We start from the raw sequence: 22,859 nt of genomic DNA, 5'->3' as shown, positions 1-22,859 counted from the left end.
CCACCAAAAAATCAAGACAATGGCACGCGCAGGTCAAATGAAATGGAAGTTCTGCTGCAGTACCAAGGTCACTTACAAGGCGGTCAAAATTAACCTTGACATACGTCATCCCTACCTAGATACTAGATATTATTATAATCCATCCAGAGATTCTTCAGTTATGCTGATTACAGAAATCGGAAACACAAACAGACACACAGGCAGACAGGCCAATAACTACAATGTATATCCCCATTTTCGGCATGGAGATAATAACTTTATCCATAGCTTCTTGCATGTCTTGAGTTATGCTGCCCAAAATGTGTACTAGTTAGTATGTGGAAACACAGACAGACACATGCAAACGCAACAAAAACAGGTTAGGGGTACGTATGAAAAAACAAAGCAATCCTATATAGCCTGGATGCCAGACTGATTCAAGTACCTGCACAGGCCAGTAAATTTCTCGGCTCCAGGACATGTCAACATACCCCCAAGGAAAAGTTACTACAGACAGTTAGACCGAAAGTTAAAAGACGGAACATGTGTTTTAGCCTCTACCATGCTCCGTCCTATCGTTGGGAAAATATTAGAAATCAGCCGAGGTCCGCTATACAGTAAAGCTCCATTTCCATTTCAACTGATGTCTACTATTTCCCAACGATAGGACGGAGCCTGTTAGAGGCTGCATGTGTTTCTCTGCCCGGCTAACATGGCTGAAGGGGTCGTTCTTTGTGTTGACATCTGGCATCCAGCTGATGGGATTCTGCTAGTCCCTACGGATCTCAGGGCGGGACATGCTAATTCTAGACCGCCCACAGCAGGGCCCTACCAACCGCCGACAGCTGGGCGTAACCGAGAGATGGGGGTAACCAATCATCGACAAAAGGGCGTAAACGACAAAAGGGCGCAACCAATCGCCAACAGCAGGGCGTAACCGACAGCAACGCGTAACCAACAGACCACGGTAAGGCGGAACCAGTATGCGACAGGACACAAAGGGATAACGACAGTCGAACAATCAAGCACGCTTTTAGGATAGTCTCTATCAGACTAACCGCGCCGGCTATAGGGAGAACATTTGCCGGCGGACTATGGCCATGGAGGGTTTCATTCGCAGGCGCAGTTAGGGTTGCAAATTTGTGTAAAGAAGTTTGATCCATTGTTCCAAATTCCTCGTCATTTCATGGGCTACCTTCAACCAAGAACAGAAAGGGGAAGGCTTAGCAGCTTCGGTACTCAAGAAAGCGAAGAATAGACCACAAAGCTGGTACCTCCGGCCCCATGGACCTCCGCCCGTCCGGAGCCGAGGAAAAGGCCAGGAAGTTGAAACGACACCACGCCTTCCCTCTGACGGAGATTCAGATAGCGGTCTGAAGGTCAGTAAAGTTTTAGGTCTGAACCTGTTGCACGACGCATATGTTTCTGTACACATAGACTCTGCCGTTTCTATGTTTGATAACCCCGATACTTCGTGGAGTAATTCATTCATTCTATTGTCGAGCACAGTGGTTACAAACGATATGTCCTCTATATGTCATGCACACTGCCTGATGGAAAACTGATTTGGAAATGTAGCACCCCTGGCCAGCCATATACCTGATCATGAGTTCGTTTAGATTTTACCGTGTTAGATTTAACTTATCCAGAAATGGTTTTGTGGCCTGTCGTTTAATTTGTGCAAACATCTAAGTAGGTGTGGAGAGAGATGATAAGTACCGTAATCTTTTCGACATTGCAATATTTCTTGCAAAGTTACTAATTTATAAATATCCTGTTAAGTTCAGCGGACACAAATATCCCTGAGTTACAGATTTCCCCAACAGTTCAGTTACCCATTAATCTGAGTGAGTGAGTGAGTTAATGAATGTGCATTGACTTTAAATCAAAGTTGCAGAAATTATGTTTATGTATTTGTGTTAGTCGATAAGACCACGTTTAATGAGAAACTTCTAGCAGACAAATGAATTCTCTACATGTCCAGTATAAAGGACGTCTCTAGCTTTTCGATCGGAAATGATTTCAAATGTAGAGTTGAACAACGTATCAAAGTGCCATCTTCCATTTTCCACCGAATATCATAGGAATATTAATCCCTTACACGTTCTGACAACCAATAGTTAGTTGCATGTAATGTATGAAACTGCTGTACAACCTAAGTTTAGAGTAATTCATCAGCTTTTTTTTCAGGAGTTATGAGATGATACGGATGGGAGGATGAAGAAAGGCTGGAGCAACCAGACCGGGCAACGTACCAGGAAGACAAATTACATGGAGGCTTAAGTTTAGTCTTATCAGCAAAAAGGGAATGTAGCATAGTGTTCTCTCTTGTCAGAAACAGGGTAACATATCTACATGTAAAACATCAATAGCGACAGCCATTTTTGTGCCTCAAATAGCAAGTTCCCCTAACCATGCCTAACACCACAAATCAACATCCCCACCCCTTCATTCCATACCAAGCCATGCAAGTCTCTCCTCAAGACGTTCTGTGTCTTGTTGTGCCTCAAAACTGTGCACCTGCTAACACTGTCACTGTACATAATTATATCTTTTGTATATATCATTGTGTTGTATCCTTGTGTATACCCAAAACCGCCCTGAAATACAATGCCGAACCAGTAAGACAGCAAACTTGGTAATACAAAAGAAATAGTGAAGTTTCACCCAACGTATTCCATCTGACTTTGTAACGATGTACAGGACAATACAGGAGCCCCAATTGTATTCGTATTACTGTTTACGTTTCTATCTTGTATAACATTATGATATTTAGAACTTACAGTTTGATCAAAAGATCATGAATGCACTTTGATACGAATGACGTAAGTACGATACTAGCGAAAAAATGAGCACCTGTTAACTCTGTACCCAAAGATATCTTTCGTCTATATCATTGTAGTGTTTCCATGTGTATACCCAAAGTCTTCCTAAAATGCAATGCCGACCCACTACGGCAACTAACTTGTTAATCCAAAACAAATACAATGTAGTTTCACCCAGTTATCTGTTATTTTGTATTTTATCTGCCTTTGGAACGATGTACAGATCAATATAAGAGTCCCCTATTCCATCCATATTACAGTTATCGATTCTATCTCGTAAAACATTGACATGTCTGTATTTGTGCCGGGTCTTAAGGGGTGGAATATTCAACATTGCTTCAAAACAAATCGCTATGTTTTTATCATGTTCTTAGAATAAGAATATAACCACACTATGGCTGTCCTTTTTCTTCGAAACGTAGATCATTGCAACTATCTCAAAACTGATGACATATACACTACTTGCAAATGAGTCACTCCTTCAAACAACAAAGGTTTTTTAAAACATCAAGCAATCCGTATTTTCATTCATTCTAATTGCACCTAATCAACAAAAAATATGTGCAACATATTATTCGCCCTTGTTACATACAAAACATCATGTATAGATCATTACAATAAACGTTATAATAAACAACCGTTATTACTATCCGATTACATCAAAGACATACATTTTTAAAATCCATGACAAAACATTCCATTAAACTATTTGCCAACCCCGTTGCTTCCAATTCAACAGAGGGACAGGCCATTTCAAAACAAATTCCCCAGGGAATACTCAACTATGCACGAACAAATTCCAGACATGCCTGTACAATTCTGGGAATTCTTGCAGATCGGGCGTAAAGTATTCTATTAGGCTCGCCGCTGAGGCGTCGCCAAAAAAACATGCAGACAAGAGCGAGCATTTTGGGGAGGGGTATTTGTACTGTCTGAGTGCAAACATCACTTTAACCCTCCTTAATCATGTTTTTGGAAATATTAGTAGGTCATATAGATTTTTAAATTATTGCCATTCTTAGAAACCAACAGTTTGTATCCACTTGAGTTGGAATTGTGAGTCTTATCTTAATAATATTGGTATTAAATATATCACAGTGATCACTACATATGCTGCGTTTTTACATTGATAATCAAATAGATTACAGAAAAACAAACTGATCGGGAAGGGAAAAAGTTTCACACTGTTTATCATAACGTATGCACAGTTTTCTCCATGCTAACTTCAACGGGCCTTCCTGCTGTAACTATCCTTTGCACATAAATTTTGTGACATGGCTGCTTGTGTGTATACATGACTTCAGATGACATGCAAAGCAACCTTCCTTGTTGATAAGAACTACCGTAGCAACCTTCCTTATATATCCCGATGCATATACGAGATGTCGCGCGCCAAACAAGCTCAGAGTCCGGCCTATAAAGGCTGCCCTAGCGACCTTCCTTAATCCCCCTTCCAAGTTTGGACTTCTATGAATAAAGCACCCGTATTACAATATTTTGAGAAGTTGGGGCGTACTGAAGACTCTTAGTCTAAGCAAAATACAAAAAAATGGCATCACTAATCATCCAATGCAGGTTGTGTTTTCAGCATCACAGCACCGCCCATTCTCTTATAAAAATGTTTCATTTTCTCTTGCCAACGTCCAGTTGATGTAAAAAACGGTTAACTATGAGTGGTCCCTAGAAGGTGAAGAAATAGTGTCCATCGGTATTTTTTTTACATGTGAGCATCGGAAGATATGGTTTGAACTTATATTTAGATGTACATTTGTTATAGAACAGTGTGATCGAAACATGTTTCTCAAATGTCTTGCTGGAATTGTAAATGATGGACAAAAATACATATTTGTCCATTGTAATTGATAAATGAAAATTAATATTCATCTATTGTTTGTTTGCATTGTGTTGTATTGTATTCATACCAAGTAAAACACATCATTGCGTAACACGCATCTTTGTACTGAACAGTAACAACTGCATATCCGGACAGATCTTTCATCAACTCACACTTAAAAGGAGCCCTGTACTTTTCGATCAGAGTGTGGTGGGTTCTTTTACGTGCTTGAGATGAGGCTCTCCTTAAACACAGGAGCTTCATTTTACGTCCTACACAGGAACGTCTCTAGCCGAAGCTAGGTACTCGTTTTCACCTGAGTGAAGTGAGCAAATATTTTTTTTCAGGCAGAACGTCAACAGGACAAGTCAGGGGACCTAGGAGTCGAACCCAGGACCTCCGATTTCTGGGCAAATCACCTTGCCACTGCACCACAAATTTTAGGCTCTACTTTGTTGTAGTTATAATGGTAGATTTCCCGTTACGACTTTATTTTGATGGTATAGCTCGTTCGCGTATACTTTGAAAGTTTTTTCATTATTGTTTGTGTTTTAAGAGTTTTCTCATTGACTCAGATATTTGTCGCATGGATATAAGAAGATTTGTTATAATGAGGACCATCTTCGGAAGGATATCTATCTATCTATCGTCTATCGGCCGGAAGGATATAAAGTTCTTAGCATACACAAACATTCGAATAGAATAACTCATAATCGCGTGAACGAAATATTTTAACGTACGGGCAATTACTGCCATAAAAAGATTGGGTAAACGTTGTGACAAGAAGTGCTGTATTTATTACTTAAGAAGAAGCACCTTTAATTTAATATTTATGCAATTACTGAAGATGCCAGGTGGAAAATATCGAATGACTTGATATTTGATGCGGGCAGTGTTTTTACCATCACTGATTGAAAACAAAATATCCCTTCACATGTTGGCAACATACAATTGCCATATGCAAATCTGTAATGGGGTCAAATAAGATAAACCATAACTTAGGTGTAATGAAATTGTTTTCATGAGTCAAAGCTACAGAATTTTTCAACATTTGACAATCGTATAATAAGGATAGCACAGTGAAGTCTGAATGTGGTACTAAATGTAGAAAACCGTAAATCAATCGTATTGCTAACTTCTTCTAAACACAAAAATGGAAGGTAATTTAGATCTTTACTTTGTTGTCTTAGTCTTTAAGATTTACTTTTGTATTATTTTGTGACTGACGTGCTATGCTATGTGCTATGAAGACCATCTCCAACGAGATACAAGATATATTAATTGCGTATCTCGTTACCTTTTCTTAGTCACTGATTGAGGAATATTCTAGAGTCCAAGATATATCAAGATCGAAAACCTTAAAAATGAGTAAAACTTAACAACAATAGCATTATTATTGGGGAATGGCTGCACTGCCTTCCATTTTTATAAATGCTTCCATTATACTGACATCAACAGTAATATCCATCGTTCTTAACATTCTTACCCTTATGCCCTTGGACTAAAAAGTCTACAATGATTACAATCTGTGCTAAACTATGGTAAACCTCGGCAACAATTTAACGCATGATTTCTGCTGTGTATACATGACGTCAGATGACATGCATAGCAACCTTCCTTGTTGATAAAGGCTACCTTAGCAACCTTCCTTATATATCCCGATACATATACGATATGCCACGCGCAAAACAGGCCCAGAGTCTTGCCTAGAGGGGGCCGCTTTCAGACATTTCAAACACATACCGCAGGACGTCTACCCCTTCTAGACCAACAGCTACAATGCGTACCTTATAAATACAAAGGTACGAGATCCATACCTACAACATAAAAAGAAAAAGACTTTGGAACTATTTTTAGCAGGGGATGGGTATAACCAGATACTAGTGATGCATTAAATTAATGGTTACTTGTTACGGAAATCTCTGTCAATTTGTAAGGCCTTCTTTCCATTGGACGGCGATCGGCTCCGCTCTCACTGCGATCTAAATTGGTTTTGTTTGAGCCTTGATTTCATAATTAAAATATCCTGCAAAATGAAGAAAAAAAATACGACTGAAAAGACAAAAATCACACAAAGCGTAAAAAGATTTAGAAACGTTTATGAGCGACTAAAGATTCGACATATCGCTCGACGAATATACAAATGTAGAACGAATCTCTTAAATGTTTTCTGTTTTTGTTGTCTTTCGAGCAATACTTGCATCATTTTTAGATTTTAAAATCAAGGGGAAAAGCAACTCCAATTTTGGTCGCTGCACGGTCACGTAGCATGTGTCTTAAGTAACATATATGTTCAACTTGTTTTCCTGAGCTGTCGGTCATGCAATATGTCTATAACTAATTTTTTCTATCATGCCACGTTATTATAACAACATATATCATAGGATTCTGAAACAGTTTTTAAACTACAGTTGTTTTCAGTATAAATCATAAACAAATTTTGAACATTTCCCAAAGTTATGTCTCGTGAATGATTTTATATCTCATTGTAAGAAATTCCCTGGTTCATAGTAGCCGTTAAAGGGAATTATATATGATTGGAAGCATGCATTTGGAAGCATGCATTTGTAGGTGTTCATCAATTTGTAGTACCCATGAGTTAACAAAAAAATATTAATTTTAAAAGTATGACTTGACAGCAAATTTTCCAAACATTCAACATACACTCTTACGGCGCTCACTACGCTGGCTGCGCTCTCTCTTGGCACTCTTTGCGCATATTGCTAGACATGTTCAAAACCGTCGCCGAGGTGGCGGTGCGCACGGCGCTCTCGGTGATCTCCCTTCACGCTCACAAGGCAACGTTTGCGAACTTTCGGCGCTCGATCCACTCTCTGTCCAATTTGAGGTCGCAGAGAGAGCGCGAGGCGAGAGCGCCATCTTAGTGGAATAGGGGTATAAGTCAATCATCACCTTCCCAATTTGGCAGTGAACTTACTGTCTTGTTGTCTTTTCAGTCATACTTTAACATTTTGCATGACACTCCAATTATAAAATCATCATAAATGACAAAACTCCATTCTGGATCGCACCGAGATCGCAGCGCGATTACCGTCTAGAAGATCAGGAGCCTTGTGTTCATTTTTCGAACACAAAACATTCGCGCCTTGGAGTTATTGTTATCGATCAGGTTAGTAACAACTTTCTAACATAAGGAAGTTTGAATTATTTATTAATACTCGGTATTATGTCAAATATCTTACCTGCCATAAAGACAGTGAGAAGCATTGCCACCACGGCGGGAGAAATCTTCATGGCTGCGCTCTTCCCCAACCCGCGGTAAGAAAATAAGACCAAGTTTGCAGTTCTGTAAAGTTTTGACTTGTCTAGCCCTCCTGGTCCTCCCCAATAATCAAGCCATCAGGAAATTTGCACAAGAAAAACTGTCAGCAAGTTTTGTCCAAATAGCCTGTCAATCAAAGTTGTTTACGACTAACTCGTTTCTCACCGTTGGGAAAGTAAACACGTCTAATGCAATTCTGTAGCACAAACACAATTAATCGACAAAGTCAATAAATTTTGCTGTTGTTAACACAATCGATCAAAACCTGTCTAGTTATCAGATATTCCAAACTTATCAAGGAGAGTCGGACGCCTTTGTGTCATTGTTTAAAACCACGTCAAGTTTACAGCATCGTTCATATCAAGCATTACATGTGGAAATACCCCAATACCTAAATACGCCATGCATCTGACACAGTATAGCAGCTGAGTAATATCTATCTGCCATGCTAATCTTTGCGTCCTTTTAACGACCTTTACAATGAGTCAGGGTCTATCACCTTTAACAGCTACCGCCATACACGGCAAATATTTGTTTAAGTAAGCAAACCCCTTTCATCTGTGGCGATAACAGTGCAAGTTGGCTGGGACGTCGAACATTTGCGACAATTTTCGACAAGGAAGACTTCCTTGTGTTTCTGTGCCCGTGATACGAGATAGACAACTGTGGTAAACGTTAATTATGCGGTAGGCGCGTTTACTCAAAGCCACCATGAAGTCCAGTGCAGAATGGAAGTCAACTGTATTAGGTTTCATAGCTGTTATAGGTGAGTTTATTTTGTCGTTGTTGTTATTTGAGTGAAATGGTACACTGGATTGGTGAAAGTGGTCATTGCTGTCGATGAATATCTAAAACTTTGTCACTTTGTGGGAACTCTAATATCGATTATCCTACACAATGAGTTACGGGAGGCGATTAACACAAATTTCGAGCGAATCTGGTGTGTTATTACAATGGTTGTTATACTTGCAATACAGATACAAAATATAAACAACGCATTAACAAGCATAGCAGTGCTTATAGCATTGCTTTATCAAATGGGGTGATTTGAATGAACCTTTGAATTTAGCCAAGGCTTCAATTTGAACAAAATAGAAGCTTAACCTTATCAGGAATAAACTTTAACGTACAGAAGGTGTCCAGTTTTGCTATTACGACAAACTCCAAACATATGCAGATTAGTTTCAAATAGTCTGCAATATTCTTTAAAAATCTACATGAACACACCTTTCGGCATTAAGAATATCAACAATATGACTTTTTTCTTGCCTTGTTTTAGTGTTTATGACCGAGGCCGTCAGTACCGACCCCTGTACGGTCTATCATGAGCTAAACCAAGTCAGACGGAGTGCAGCAGCCGAGGTGGAGGCCGGACACTCTCTCCTATGTGACAACACGTTACCAGAAGGCTGGTACCGGTTCATCAGCTATGTCGGCGGTGAGATCCCTACAACCTGTGTGGAGCCGTACCACTGTGGAACCCAGGTTCCCATATGGATGAACGGAACCCTACCGACAGACAGTACTGTAGTCAACCGAACGGTTTGTCCTAATTACGGTGTACCGGGGAACTGTTGTCCTTTCCCGTGGAACATCCAGGTCAAGCGGTGTGTGGATACACAAGGGGTTTTCTACGTGTACGAGTTGGTGCCACCGACAAGCTGTAATCAAGCATACTGTGCAGGTACGTATGTTTGGGTACTATATTATCTTAAATGAAATGGAACTTGATATTTCTTCGTTTGTGTAACAGACTTTTGAAAACTGTTAATGCCTTACATATACTATGTTTTTGTCACAGTGTGGCTGAAAATGTATTTAGATTTTTTTTTTCAAAGAAAGCATTTCATTAAAACACAATCATCTTCTCTACAGGAACACTCCCAATATGTCCAGAGGGGGAGGTCTATGACCAATACAACAACGTCTGCCTGGGTAAGTACATTTTTTTTTTTTTTTTTTTTTTTTTTTTTTGCTTAGGCTTTGTTGATTTGATTATATGGATAACATCCTCTATGGACCCCAAAGCTGATTAGAGAGCGCGAATAAAAAAGATAGGAAAAAAAGAATTGCCTTCATTTTGAAATCTAGGATGAACAAAACTAAACAAACTGACTTTTAGTACACGCTAATATAGATTCTTTAATTTTATTCCTTCAAAACTTATTCTTTGACCTTCGAATTTACTTGGGCATTCTACGAAAAGCATCCATTTTTCGAGATATTTTTTTTGCAATTTACAGCTTTTTTTTCATTTTGCAGCAACTTCTGTATGGTTTACAATATGGTCGAAAACTTTTTTTTGAAACGGACGAAAATTGATGCGCGCGCGGATGTCATTCATATAAGCAAATCAATATATATGGCCTTATTTTAGAAAATGTAGAGCCCTATATGCTCATATATGAACGTCTAAAAGTGATAATATACCTTTCAGCAAGCTACAGTTAAATCATTAGTTGTTACCAATGCATCAAAATGGGTTCCGAAATGGTAGAATATATGATGAAGATCTGTTACACTGCCAAAAATAGTTATTTCTTGTTTCTTCTTATTCAAAATTTATTCAAGAAAGGAGACTTTCTGATTTTAAGAAATACATTATATCCACAAGTTAAGGATTTTTTTCTTATAAAGTCTGTCAGATCATTATAGAAAAGGAAGAGAAGTGCTCTAATATTTTTTTTAACATAAGAAAAATAATCTTGAAGTCAATAAAAAGAAATTTAGACTTGAATTTTTAGAAATTCTTGAGGGTGAAAACCTTGTTGAGATACAGTACCAAAATCTTTCTTCTTATTTTTTTCTTATTTTTCTTGTTTTCTTATGTTGAGAAATATTTTCTTATATAAAGGAAAAACAAGAAAATTCTAGAAAACCTTTTGGGAGGTCTAAAGTTTATGTCAAGTCTTACACAAAGAATTTTTTTCTTAAATCAAACCAAGAAGAAAGTTCAAGAAAATATTTCTAGCGTGCTGCTTTACAATAAGAATTTTCTAGAAAATAAGAAAATTGCTTTCACTGGCTGTTTTTTGTTTCGTCAAATTTGTATTCTTACAGATTCTTCCCATAAGTTATTTTTTCTTGAAAATTTGATTCTACTAGAATTATTTTCTTGAACTTTCCTGGTTTAAGTTCACTTAAGAAAATAATTCTTAGATGCAATTCTTGTTTGTGCTTATAACAGGGATTCTTGTTTGTGCTTAACACAGGGATTCTTGTATACGGTCTTGTATTTGCTTAATCCGTTGACCACTCACTGTAAATTATTTTTTTGTTTCCCTTTGTTAATTGCATCAAACGTGTAAAACGTATATTGTCAAATTGGGATAAATATTGAAATTTATAGAAAGACTTACAAGTAGCATGCAATGGGAAGGTCGATGCAGGCCTACCATGATCCACAAAAATACAAAGCTCTGTTTTCAGTGCAAATTTCTGACCTTATTGAGGAAGTAGAATTGTGTTAGAGCAAACGGGAACTGTTTTGTTGTAAAAGTATTACTGCCATGAAAGTTCCTCAATTCATCTGACATGGAAGTTCCTCAAGTTATCTGACATGAAAATTTCTCAATTTATTCATCTGTCAGTTAGTACTTCATAATACATGAGTACCAGGTTAGAGCTTATGTTTTCTGATGTGTTGACGGGCTGAGTCCACTATTTCTATAAATAGATTATCATGTATATGTTAATCTTTGTACTGCCCATATATTGCATAGATACCAATAGCAAAAAGTTGTTCTAAAAAATTATTTGATGATATACCATTTATATCGACATTTTCGAGGTGTCTCTAGATTTAGTTTCACTGTTACCTCTGTGGGAACGCATCTCCGCACGAATATGCCCCCCCCCCCCAATTACCACTGTTGTTTAATCCACGAAGTCACTGCATGCTTCTGATTTTCACCGCATTACAATACATTATTACCGCGAACATAACTGAGTTTACGATACTTTGCCTGGACACTGTGTAATTAACCCGAATGTGTTTGTAGATAAGTTAATCATTGTCAAAAAGTAGAAAGTTCATGGCATCTAGTAGTACTGCTACTAAATTTATTATACGACCCTTTCCACTGGAGGGGGATCGCTGGGCGGGATTTTTTTAAACGAACTCTCTCAGTGCAAGGCCGTATGGGGCCACTCATCGAAGCACTGAACTAAATGTTACTGTATCAGCTTCTCTTCACCCTAAGTCAGACCCACCAGGAGAAGCAGGGGTTACGAAGGCTGCTCGGGACATTCCCTACCCCATTTAGAGCGGGACGTTTTGAGTCACTCACATCGGGGCATGCCCATACTCTCTTTCGAAATATATGATTGGTTCTTTTACGTGCTCAAGGTGTCACTCTCCTAAAACACGGGACCTCCATTTAACGTCCTATCTGAGAGACTCCCTAGCAAAGCTATATACTCATGTACTCCGTGAAGTGAGGAAATTGCCAAGGCACAACAACGCGGCGCATGTCCAGACATATCTGGAGACATCCCGGAATCCAACACGGGCATCTTTGTTTGACAGCCTAATGCTCTCACAATTACGCTACACCGACTGGAATTGAAGTTGTATGAAGCTTGATCTCATAAGTGAAATATAGTACACGATCTAAAAGCATAATGAAAGGACAACAGACTATATAGAACGAGAAAGATTCGTTTTTTATTTACAGAATCAAAAGACTGGTCAAATCTTTTGTCGTTCAGAGATCGCAGCCTGCAGTGGACAGGGGGAGTAAACCTAACCCTCTTCATAGATTTCCTTTTTGTCAGACATAATATTATATTGGTGTCATACTGAAGGTGTAATTCCTTTCCTGCCTTTGCTAAATCTCATAATAGTTCATTTAGTCGTAATTCTTAAACTTTACAAATGGCTAGCATTTTTTTTACAGAAACCCGACATCCAGTACCCTGTGACTTTGAGGCTATAGGAACATGTGAGTGGCACCAACAGACGAATGACGATTTTGACTGGATGAAACAAACAGCCGGAGAAGGAGACAATCTACCAGCAGGTAAGATATGATTAAAAATGTTCCCTGGGACCTCTAGGGTAGCATAAAATAGAAGGACAGTTTATTTCTTTAATGCTTTCCTACATTTCTTTCAGAATAAAGTAATGCAATGAATTATTTTCTCTTTACGGATTTCTATGATAAAATATTACAATAGACCTTGGGGTTAATCATATTTTTCATGCACAAAAGGATAACCAGGTCACATAAAATCACATTGAATATCATTGCCAGTATTTTTGTACAATTAGTATTACCTGTTCCTAATCATTGACGATTATTCAACATCATATGGGGACTTGAAAACTTTGTTTTCATTTTTAGCCGATGGACATTTCCTGTATGTTGGTAATGATGCCGGTCTGCAGCCATCGGATACAGCCAGAATCATCGGTCCAGTTATTGTGCCGTCTGTGGTTCGCCCTTGTAATGTAAGTGTTATTTTTAGTCCTGCTTGGTTTTCTCAGAAATGGCTTTAGGAACATTTACATTATGCACAGACATAGTGGTTTCTTAACGTTACACGCTGATCCAATCAATAATTGATAGTGATTGATAATTGATTGATTGTGATTGATAGTGATTGATACCTGGTATACTCTTTATAATAAAGTTTATTGCAAGTTCATGCCCGTGGGCTAATTGCAAATGATAAAACATAGGAAAAACATACATGCGTCAGTAAACTGTGTCTGACTTTGCTGTAACAATAGGTTACTGGTACTATATACAATTATATAATTATATATTTTAATCCCTTTAAGAGTCACTTCTGATCAATTTGAACTTATTCTTCTGCAGATGACATTTAGTTTTTACTTCTCGGGACCGGACGCCGGAGACCTGGATGTTATCACCCGTCAGTACTACACAGGAGTACAGAGACCGGCATGGCAGGAGTCAGTGGGGACAACAGGGGCGTGGACACAAGTCCATGTCTCATTTCAAGATCAAGATCCATTTCAAGTAAGTAATTTATATATAATTAGAATTTAAAAAAAGTGTTAAACCTTTTATACAGCATTCGATAGTTGCATCGCAATAGATATTGGCTAGTGTTGGTATAAATAAAGTTAGAGATTACAAACATTACATTTTACAGGTGAAATTGTATACGAAGCAAGTTTGTGTCATTGTTTTCCGGATAAATATCAGAAATAATTGTAGGAATCGAGGTCTCTAATCCATGTTTATCTGTCATCTTAACCTTTCCTTCACAGGTGATTCTTCAGGCTGTAATCGGGTACGGACGAGATGCCAGAATCGCTATTGACGACATTTCCTTCTCGTGGGACTGTGTGCGAGAAGGTACGTACGAAACGTTACATGCAGCATATAGTTGTCTAAGATTTGTAGATGATATTGCTGATGTAGCGAAGGCATAATTAATAGTTTCGATTCTCACAATGTTGCACACATTATCACAGTAGAAAGTCGAAACCATTTACCTACTCTACATGGCGAAATCAAAAGGTCCCGAGTTCGATACTCACCATGCCCTGACAGGGAAAGACACCTTCTCGGACAGTGGAGTGACGACCAGCGAGCCTATTCGGCTAATCTGTCAACCTGTGTGCCAAAAGACACACGGCGGATTTAGTTGCCGATGTGCCAATATCTAGCACATTTGCCACTAAGAACCATTAGATTCTTAGTGGCAAATTACATGACTTTTGTTTATTTATCTAGTTGACGGGAGTGTCCGTCTAGTTGACGGTGCCAGGTTCGATGAAGGCCGTGTGGAGATCTACTACAACCACCGCTGGGGAACCATCTGTAACATCGGCTGGACCCAGACTAGCGCTGATGTGGTGTGTGCTCAACTGGGGTACAGGACGTCTGTCTGGACTGATGCTAGGTATCTATCTTGTGATTGTAAATTAAACACACGGCCGTTGTTTTACTCACTGATTAAAGGCAGTGTTCTCGCGATATTTATTAACTGATATTTTTCGTTTTATTTCCGTACTTCCATCCAAAAAGGTATCCTGCACCTGCCTCGACACCCATCCTCCTAGATGACGTCACCTGCGACTCAAGAAACAAGTCTAGAATCACGGAGTGTCGCACGAAGCCCTGGGAAAACTGGAGTCCACTTTGTAACCATGCCAGAGATGTGTCTGTAAGATGTGTGGGTAAGCGTTTTTTGGTGGTCAGATCTCTTCTTCCATAATTCCATAAGGCATAAAAAATTACTCACTAAATAGTCAATGATGCTTGCATTTTTTCTTGTTACTAGCATTACGAGGAACACAATCTTTAGTTATCAGCGGTCATTTTACGCAATGTTCAGAACTGATACAGGGTCTCATGATTCGGTGAGATATATAAGTTCTGACATGCAAACAATGCAACGTTGACATACATTTGTTATCAAATTCAAGGTCAGTGGCACCAGTGCACACCAGACCAGTTTGTCTGCGACAACGCTGTCTGCCTACCACTCACCACCCAGTGTGACTTCACAGATGACTGTGGTGATCGGAGTGATGAAACTGATTGTGGTAAGTGATCAGTTCCAAAAGCGCGTTTATTTAGGAAAAGTGGCAACTAATGTTTCATATTGTTTGTAACTTATAACATATTGATAACCACCAATACATTACTATCTAAACCAATACAAATGTTTTCTGAATAGGAAGCTACCCAGGAAGATGCGACTTTCAGAACGACCTGTGTAACTGGGTCCAACTGAAAAGCGACACTACCGACTGGACCCGAGGATTCGGCGGGTCTGAGGCAGGGGTTCCATTGGTTGATCATGAAGGTCAAACAGGTTAGTGAAAATTGCATTGCTAACTTAAATGGAAAGTTTGTAACGACTTCCGGCTAGGCTGTAGAGCATCGAGCTTAGTGACATCAAGCTCAGTCAACCAGTTTAAGGTGGGGTTGTCCCAGCACATGGCTGCATACAATAGCTAAGGCGGCCTTCACAGCACTTTTAATTTTTATATTGTTCATGTTGTTGTTTCTTTTATTACTTTATTGTTATTATTACATTATTTTAGCTTAATTTTTGTGAAGCGCCACTAGCACCGGCCGCCTTAGGTGTGCATCCTGGGTGATACCCCCTAGTTCTAGTTCTAGTTCTATAGTCTGTAAACCCCCTATTAGGGGTATCGCACAGACGGGGTGAGGCACAGTTGCAGTGTCCGGGCTAAGGGTGTGACGACAGCAGCCTGCTCTTGAAGGCGTCCAGTGAAGGGCTGTCTACTACGTGGGCGGAGAGGTTGTTCCACTCAGGTATTGTCCTTGCAAAGTAGGCGAATTTCGCAGTGTCACACTTGGGTTGAAGGGTTCTGTACTTATGGGCGTGGTTGGCACGGGTACGGGGTGTTGCCCAGTAATATAGCTAGGATAAGATTAAAAGTTTGATAGAAGTTAATATATACGTCTGTCTGATAGTTGGCTGTATTGCGTGTGTAAGCATTAGACATTTTACAGTCTACTGTAGGTGCAGCATTAGAGCTATGATTGAAATCTACAATACCATTGTAATAGTATCCATATGCTGAGATAGGAATAACTATACTGCCCCTTAACTCATAGATGCATATTTCCTGTACGTAACTGGCTCCAAGGAAACAACTGCGTACTTGCTACTTCCGACGTACTTCATTTCCAGCGGTCTCAACTGTTCGGTAAGTGAACTTGTGTTTATAGTTTAACCTTCAATTCAGTCCATCGAAGTTAGTTTTGAATGTCCCTTTAATGTATTATTCATGCATAATTTCCATACATACTATCATACTTTTCTCCAGCTGCTGTTTCACTACTACTTCGACATTGCTGATGCAAGTCTGTCCGTTCGTGTCGCATCAAGAACGAATGCGAGGCTAGAATGGCAGCAAAGTGTATCACAAGGCCCGAACTGGCTCAAGCAAGAAGTGACAATATCGGACAGAACACCGTTTCAGGTCAGGCAATGTTCGTGTATAAGACCATACGAACATATACACTTTGTGCAGCTAGTCTTGAATCCTTTGTTGATACTTATTTCATGTATCCTTCACACCTCTGATTTTGCTTTGTTCTAGGTCTCCTTCCAAGGGTCTATTACAACACCGTCGGCAGGGTCGATAGCGATTGATGACATAACGTTAACGCCAGGCTGCATCATTGGTACGATTTTGTCCAGTTTTCATGTTTTATGCAAATAGGGTAAATATGTTTATGACATGACATATTATTCAATGCAAATTAAACAATTGTAAGTAAACCGTGGAACTTCTTTGCCTTGCTTTTTTTTTAAATTGGGCTGATCTTCCTTTTTCAGATAACGATGGCTGTACAGAGACATCATCTACCTTTAAATGCGGCAGCGGGGAGTGCATCTCATTGAACTACGTGTGTGATTTTCAAGAGAACTGTGTGGATGGGAGCGATGAGAGGGACTGTGATAAAGGTATCTAATACTGTTTAGTCGCATACGTTCTACACAAATAAGATATATATGTAAGATAAACATATATGTATACTACATGTATAGCCTTTGGGAAATGCATGTTTGGTGACATATGTCTCTTGAATGCGCAGACCCAGGAAGATGTGCTTTTGAAGAAGACTTGTGCTCTTGGTCAGCTGGTTCAGGTGACATCGAATTCCAACGGGGCAGAGAATCAACAAGTACAAGTGGTACTGGACCACATGTGGACCACACTCATCAAAACCCGTTAGGTACATGCAATCAGCAAAGCAATACTACTGTTGCCTTTGTACCTTCATAGTGACTTTGGATTATATCTACACGTTTATTTATATAATATAATCATTCACATCAATTGAAAAATGGCAAGATAAATAGAAATGGAATTGTGAGAATTCAATATTACAGGAAACTAACGTTTGATTTGTTTTTCTACCTCCCATCCAGGTTTCTACATATTCATTGATTCTTCAGACAGCAAAGAAGGACAGAGGGCACAACTCATCAGTCCCGTGTTAACAGATGATTCACCATGCCAGGTGTGTATGTTAAATGATTTGTGATTTGATGATTAAGAGAATACCCAATGTTTATAAGAGAAAAAACAAAAAATATGGAACCAATTGAGCTGTAAATATTTGTTCCCCATTGCGGACAGGTTTACGTTTTGTATTCATGTTGTTGCTGCTTTCTTCTCCCGTCTAGTTTCGCTTCTTCTACCACATGCAAGGCCGTGACATCGGCAGTCTGCACGTTCTGGTAAAGGGGGTGGATAATGAGTCAACGGAGGAAGTGTGGCGACGGCAGGGCCAGCAGGGGAGAGGGTGGCTTTTCGGTTCGGTCAGCATTACATCCCACTACAGAAAATATCAGGTACTCAAAACATAACTCTGGGATGCTTGGATGACTTTGACTCCAAAATCGCATACTAGTATATATACGTACATTGGTTTTTCGAAAATTAGAAAGTTAGATACAATTTGTATTATTTTGTTTGGATAAAGCCAATGTGAATTTTTATGAGCGGGCAATATGTTAGGATCCGACCAGAATTAATCATTTTACCCTTCCTAATTGGCGGTTCATGAAACATCCCTAGTCCTAATAATCCACCTATGGTTTCAATCAACTTATAAGCTGTGCGTATTCCTATATGTAGGTTTACCTTGAGGCTGTAGTTGGGACTGGAGACCAAGGTGACATAGCTGTGGACGATGTGTCTTTCGCGACATATTGTGCTCTACACACAGAAGGTACATTCTCTCAGATGACAAGCTATTATATTGTTATTCACATAACTTCTTGCATTTCAGTCATTGAAGAACATTAGACCCTTTATGATTGGAATCAAAAACAAAACAATATCGCCTTTTTTTCGCTGTGATAATAACTCCTAGGTGACCAAGATGGATTGTCGTCCACAACAGTAACGATCATTGCTGTGTCCAGCGCGACAGTAGTTCTTGTAGGCATCGGTGTTGCTACCTTCATTGTCTATTGCAGACGTAAGAAGATAAAGAAAAAAAGGTGAGCAATGATAACAAATGTGAGTTGCATTATTCTTTTGTGATAACATGTTTTGCTTCAAAATCTTAGCACTGTCAATGAAAATCTATTCGTTATCTTTTATACTATATCGAAGAGTCATCTAAGGGTAGAGTTCTATATCGTTGGTTAGGAATCAAATGCCAATTTGCGTTGTGAACTAAAAGCAAATCAACTTAGGTTATATCATGTCCCTGCCCAGATACCGCAACAGCAACCAGAACAACGGTCACCAACTCAGACATTTACCAGCATCACCACAGCGCGAAGATGGTAACGTCAGAACTTACGAAGACTTACGAAGGAGCAATACAAGTAAGATTCAGCCTATCTAAACATCCAACATCAGGCTTAGAAATGAAACCCACATTAAAGAACAACAATGAAAGACCAGAACGTGATTAAAACAAGTCACGCAAATCCACGAAATCAAAATTTCGTAGTTTGGGGTTACTTGGAATCCTGAAGGAGTTAACATAATGCATTGATATATCATTCCCTCATTGCAATTCTATCTCATATATTACATATTTACCAGACAATTATGAGTCCTTGCAATTGGCTGGCGCAGGAAAACGAGTTGAAGATTGGTCTGTCACACTAGGGGACAGGAAAGGACAGGTAAGTAGATCAATTCGATCATTTTACAAGTTATGTAAATAATGTTTATTACTTGTGAGAGTTTGACGCCTGTCGTGCAACCTTGGCTATTGCACCCTGTATACCGCCAAGCAAATAAATGAATAAACGAATGGCAAAAAAATATTAAACAAAAAATCGAAAAGAGCCAAGTGGATCGTTTAGACCCCCATTCCACTTGGACGGCGCTCTCACCGCGCTCTCACGGCGACCTAAAATAGTCCAGAGCGCCGTGAGAGCGCCGAACTCCAGGAAAACGTGCTCAAGTGGAATCTCTACGGCGACCCTTGCGCGCTCTCAGCGCGACCAAAATGTCTAATGTCAGCAACTTTTTAAAGATTTCACAGATCACTCAACGAATTCCAGAGATAAAGAACGAATTTTTGTTACGTTTTTTGTGCTTTGTTGTCTTCTCAGTCATACCTTTACCTCTTGCATCATATTTGAATGATAAAATCAAGGGGAAAACAGATTCAATTTTAGTCGCTGCACGGTCGCTCAGTGTGTGTCTTAAGTAATATATGTATGTTATTTTTTCTGTGTTGTTTGTCACGTAAACTGTTTGCAATAGATATATTTTATCATTCTACGTTATAATAGAAACGTAAATCACAGAATTTTGAAACACATTTTGAATCACTGACAATAAAACTTGGGGGGAATTTAATTTGAATGGAAGCAAGTACTTGTAGTTATTCGTCAATTTGTATTACCCGCGAGCAAAACTATGATTTGACCACAAAATTCCCAGAAATTCAAGATACACCACTTCAAGAATTAAATTTGTTTCAATTACAGTTAAGACCATTCAATCCTCATAGAGCGCTCGCTGCGATCCTTGAGCGCTCGCTGCGGCCCTTTGATCCCACCTTGGGCGCTCTCACGGCGCTCACGGCGCTCTCACGGCGCTCTCACGGCGCTCACCGCGCTGGCTCCGCGCTCTCTCGGCGCTCGTTTTTTGATCGCCATCCTCGGCGCTCTCACGGCGAAGGTTTTGAGCATGTTCAAAACCATCGCCGAGGTGACGGCGCGCATGGCGCTCTCGCCGCGCTGTTGGCGCTCTCGCCGCGCTGTCGGCGCTCTCAATGGCGCTCTCGCCGCGCTGTCGGCGCTCTCACGGCGATCTGGCCAAAATGAGGTCGCCGTGAGAGCGCGGTGAGAGCGCCGTCCAAGTGGAATGGGGGTATAAGCAACAGATGAGTACCGATGGAAACTTTTGTAGCAAGATTTTTGAGTTGCACTTAACACGAGATATAAATTGGTAAATACATTTTGTTTTTACACCTATAGGTTGGACAACTTGAACCTGATGGAGCCTACGCCATTCCTGCATACGCGTCATCTAAAGACCTGTTCTCAGTAGACAGCAGCAGTCAGGCGTCATTGGTGAAGAACACTGTCGGCATGGCAATGGATGGGAAGTCCAACGTGACGTGCGGGAACGAAAATAACTACACAATGCTAGTCGGTAAGTATTGATAGGGACCAAATTAGCCAGAAATCGGTATCACTTATAAATCCAGAGGTTACTCAAAAGAAATTAGTCTCATATTTTCTTGCTTATTAGAAAAATAATATATTCTATGTTAGCAAAGGACATATTTGCAACCTTGTCACATTGTCACAAGGAGTCGCGACATTCTCGAGCACATTGTTTCTTTTAAACTTGATACTACATGTACGAGAGAAATATAGAATTCATATATTATGTATAGTGATTTAACTGGCTTTGTTGGCTTTGTATATTTATATGTGAACACTAAAAATTGTAATATATCTATCACTTGTTTCCGAACCTAGACTGACATGGTTTTCTTTTATACCGTATCATAAGTGTAATATTCTCTTAAATGTTTGCGTTTTATTGCTTTTAGATGACCGACTTCGGAACTTTCTGAAGATAAACGGCTTTGATGACTACATCAACATCATGGCAGAAAATCACTTCACGTATGAAAACCTTCAGTCCTGTAAAGAGGTCGACCTCATTAACTTTGGAATACCTTTAGCTAAAGCACATGCCATTCTGACAGCCCTCTGTAGCGAGAGGACCTCCGAGAATGTCAGGTCCAATGAACTTGTTCCTAGTAAGTACATCTGCCCAATAAGCAACAGTGTGATGAAAGACCCTGTCCGTGCAAACGATGGTTGTATCTATGACAGGTCAGCCATAACGGCTTGGTATGAACGAAACGACTGTACACCAAACATGAAGGTTCACGGACTTGAACTTCAGCAAGTAGATGACCTACGTGAGGAGATCGACAGCTTTCGCAAAAGGCGACAGAAAAGGGCAAACAAAAGGCACCCCAGCCAGGATGCAAGACCAGACTCTGCTCAGTCAGAATCATCTAGATCTGCCACTCCCATGACAGATGTGGACTGCTAGATTTATATAGAACGTTAGAAATGTCACATTTTAGTCTTCCGGTACTATTCTTTCAAAAGACGCTACGCCTACTCTAGATGAGTTAACAGGACTATGTCACTCGGAAGGTTAGAAAAAATGTTAGAAAGTTATTAGGAGGCAAACATTAGTGGCTTTTACAAAAGACAGCACAGTATCGATTTACACAATTGTACAGTACAAAGTCCTCAAGTCCTAGGTTTCATCCAAAAAAATCGAGGATGACCCAGCAAAAGTCACGTCTCTCGAGTGAGCTTGAAGACAGTAATTAGAATTACGGATAAACAGTATGTACTGTGTATACATGTACACTGTAAAATGCATTGATGTCTTACTGGTATTTGTTGTATTTAAAAACAATTTGATAACTGTTTCTTTCTTGTATATAATTTCAATTAGATCCTCTTCAAACGTCCTAAGATAGACAACGATGTCGCTTATCACGATGCCAATGGCGGCAAAAGACATTTGGGTCAAACACACGTATAAAGAATTAATCGCGTCTTTTACCGTCGTTATTTATCTCAGATAGCGACCTGCTATTTGCGCTTACGTGTGGTAGTGTGACTTAGGTATGACCGAGTATTGAATTATATTTACTTAGATGAAAATTGTTGACTGTTAGAAGATTAAGTGAGTCGACAGCGAAACATGAATAACTAAACTTGTTAAAACGTTACAGCAAACTAAACTGCAGCTGTATCAATAAAATCGGTACACGTATGTTATAAAGGACTGTGCTAACATGTTTCCTATTGTGATATTCCTCTTCAAATTATATGTGCCGCATATCGCGTACATGCTGAAAATTCAAAATATGCAATTACTACAGTTTAAATATTGTTTGTCTCTTGGGGGAGATTGTAGATAGTAAGTAAGCGTGACTGAAAAACAACTTAT

General features: G+C 39.4%; 2 protein-coding genes and 1 long non-coding RNA gene across 3 annotated transcripts in view; 2 read left to right on the top strand and 1 right to left on the bottom strand.

Annotated features, from left to right (window-relative positions):
• LOC136447452 (von Willebrand factor D and EGF domain-containing protein-like) overlaps window positions 1–7,970 on the bottom strand; it is a 50,235-nt gene extending 42,265 nt beyond the window's left edge. The window contains exon 1 of the mRNA XM_066446367.1: window positions 7,842–7,970. Coding sequence (XP_066302464.1) covers window positions 7,842–7,893 — 52 coding nt within the window. The 5' untranslated portion in view covers window positions 7,894–7,970. The remainder of the gene's footprint in view (window positions 1–7,841) is intronic.
• On the top strand, window positions 707–2,712 carry LOC136447960 (uncharacterized). The gene is made up of 2 exons (XR_010757807.1): window positions 707–1,358; window positions 2,170–2,712. It is a non-coding gene; the product is annotated as an uncharacterized lncRNA (long non-coding RNA).
• A 597-nt stretch (window positions 7,971–8,567) lies between the features above and the next one.
• Window positions 8,568–21,799, top strand: LOC136447754 (MAM and LDL-receptor class A domain-containing protein 1-like). Its single transcript, XM_066446797.1, has 22 exons — window positions 8,568–8,687; window positions 9,201–9,605; window positions 9,797–9,856; window positions 12,820–12,942; window positions 13,267–13,373; window positions 13,744–13,908; window positions 14,163–14,250; window positions 14,632–14,800; window positions 14,926–15,077; window positions 15,327–15,446; window positions 15,581–15,718; window positions 16,492–16,583; window positions 16,704–16,859; window positions 16,980–17,064; window positions 17,219–17,347; window positions 17,816–17,907; window positions 18,074–18,241; window positions 18,528–18,621; window positions 18,766–18,895; window positions 19,116–19,534; window positions 20,843–21,020; window positions 21,427–21,799. Exons 1-20 carry the CDS (start codon window positions 8,633–8,635, stop codon window positions 19,246–19,248), a joined length of 2,661 nt encoding a protein of 886 aa, XP_066302894.1. The 5' UTR covers window positions 8,568–8,632; the 3' UTR covers window positions 19,249–19,534; window positions 20,843–21,020; window positions 21,427–21,799.
• The last annotated feature ends 1,060 nt before the right edge of the window (window positions 21,800–22,859 follow it).

The sequence above is a fragment of the Branchiostoma lanceolatum genome, chromosome 13 (genome assembly GCF_035083965.1).
Source record: "Branchiostoma lanceolatum isolate klBraLanc5 chromosome 13, klBraLanc5.hap2, whole genome shotgun sequence".
Lineage (NCBI taxonomy): Eukaryota > Metazoa > Chordata > Leptocardii > Amphioxiformes > Branchiostomatidae > Branchiostoma > Branchiostoma lanceolatum.
This window is presented reverse-complemented; position numbering and strand designations above follow the sequence as displayed.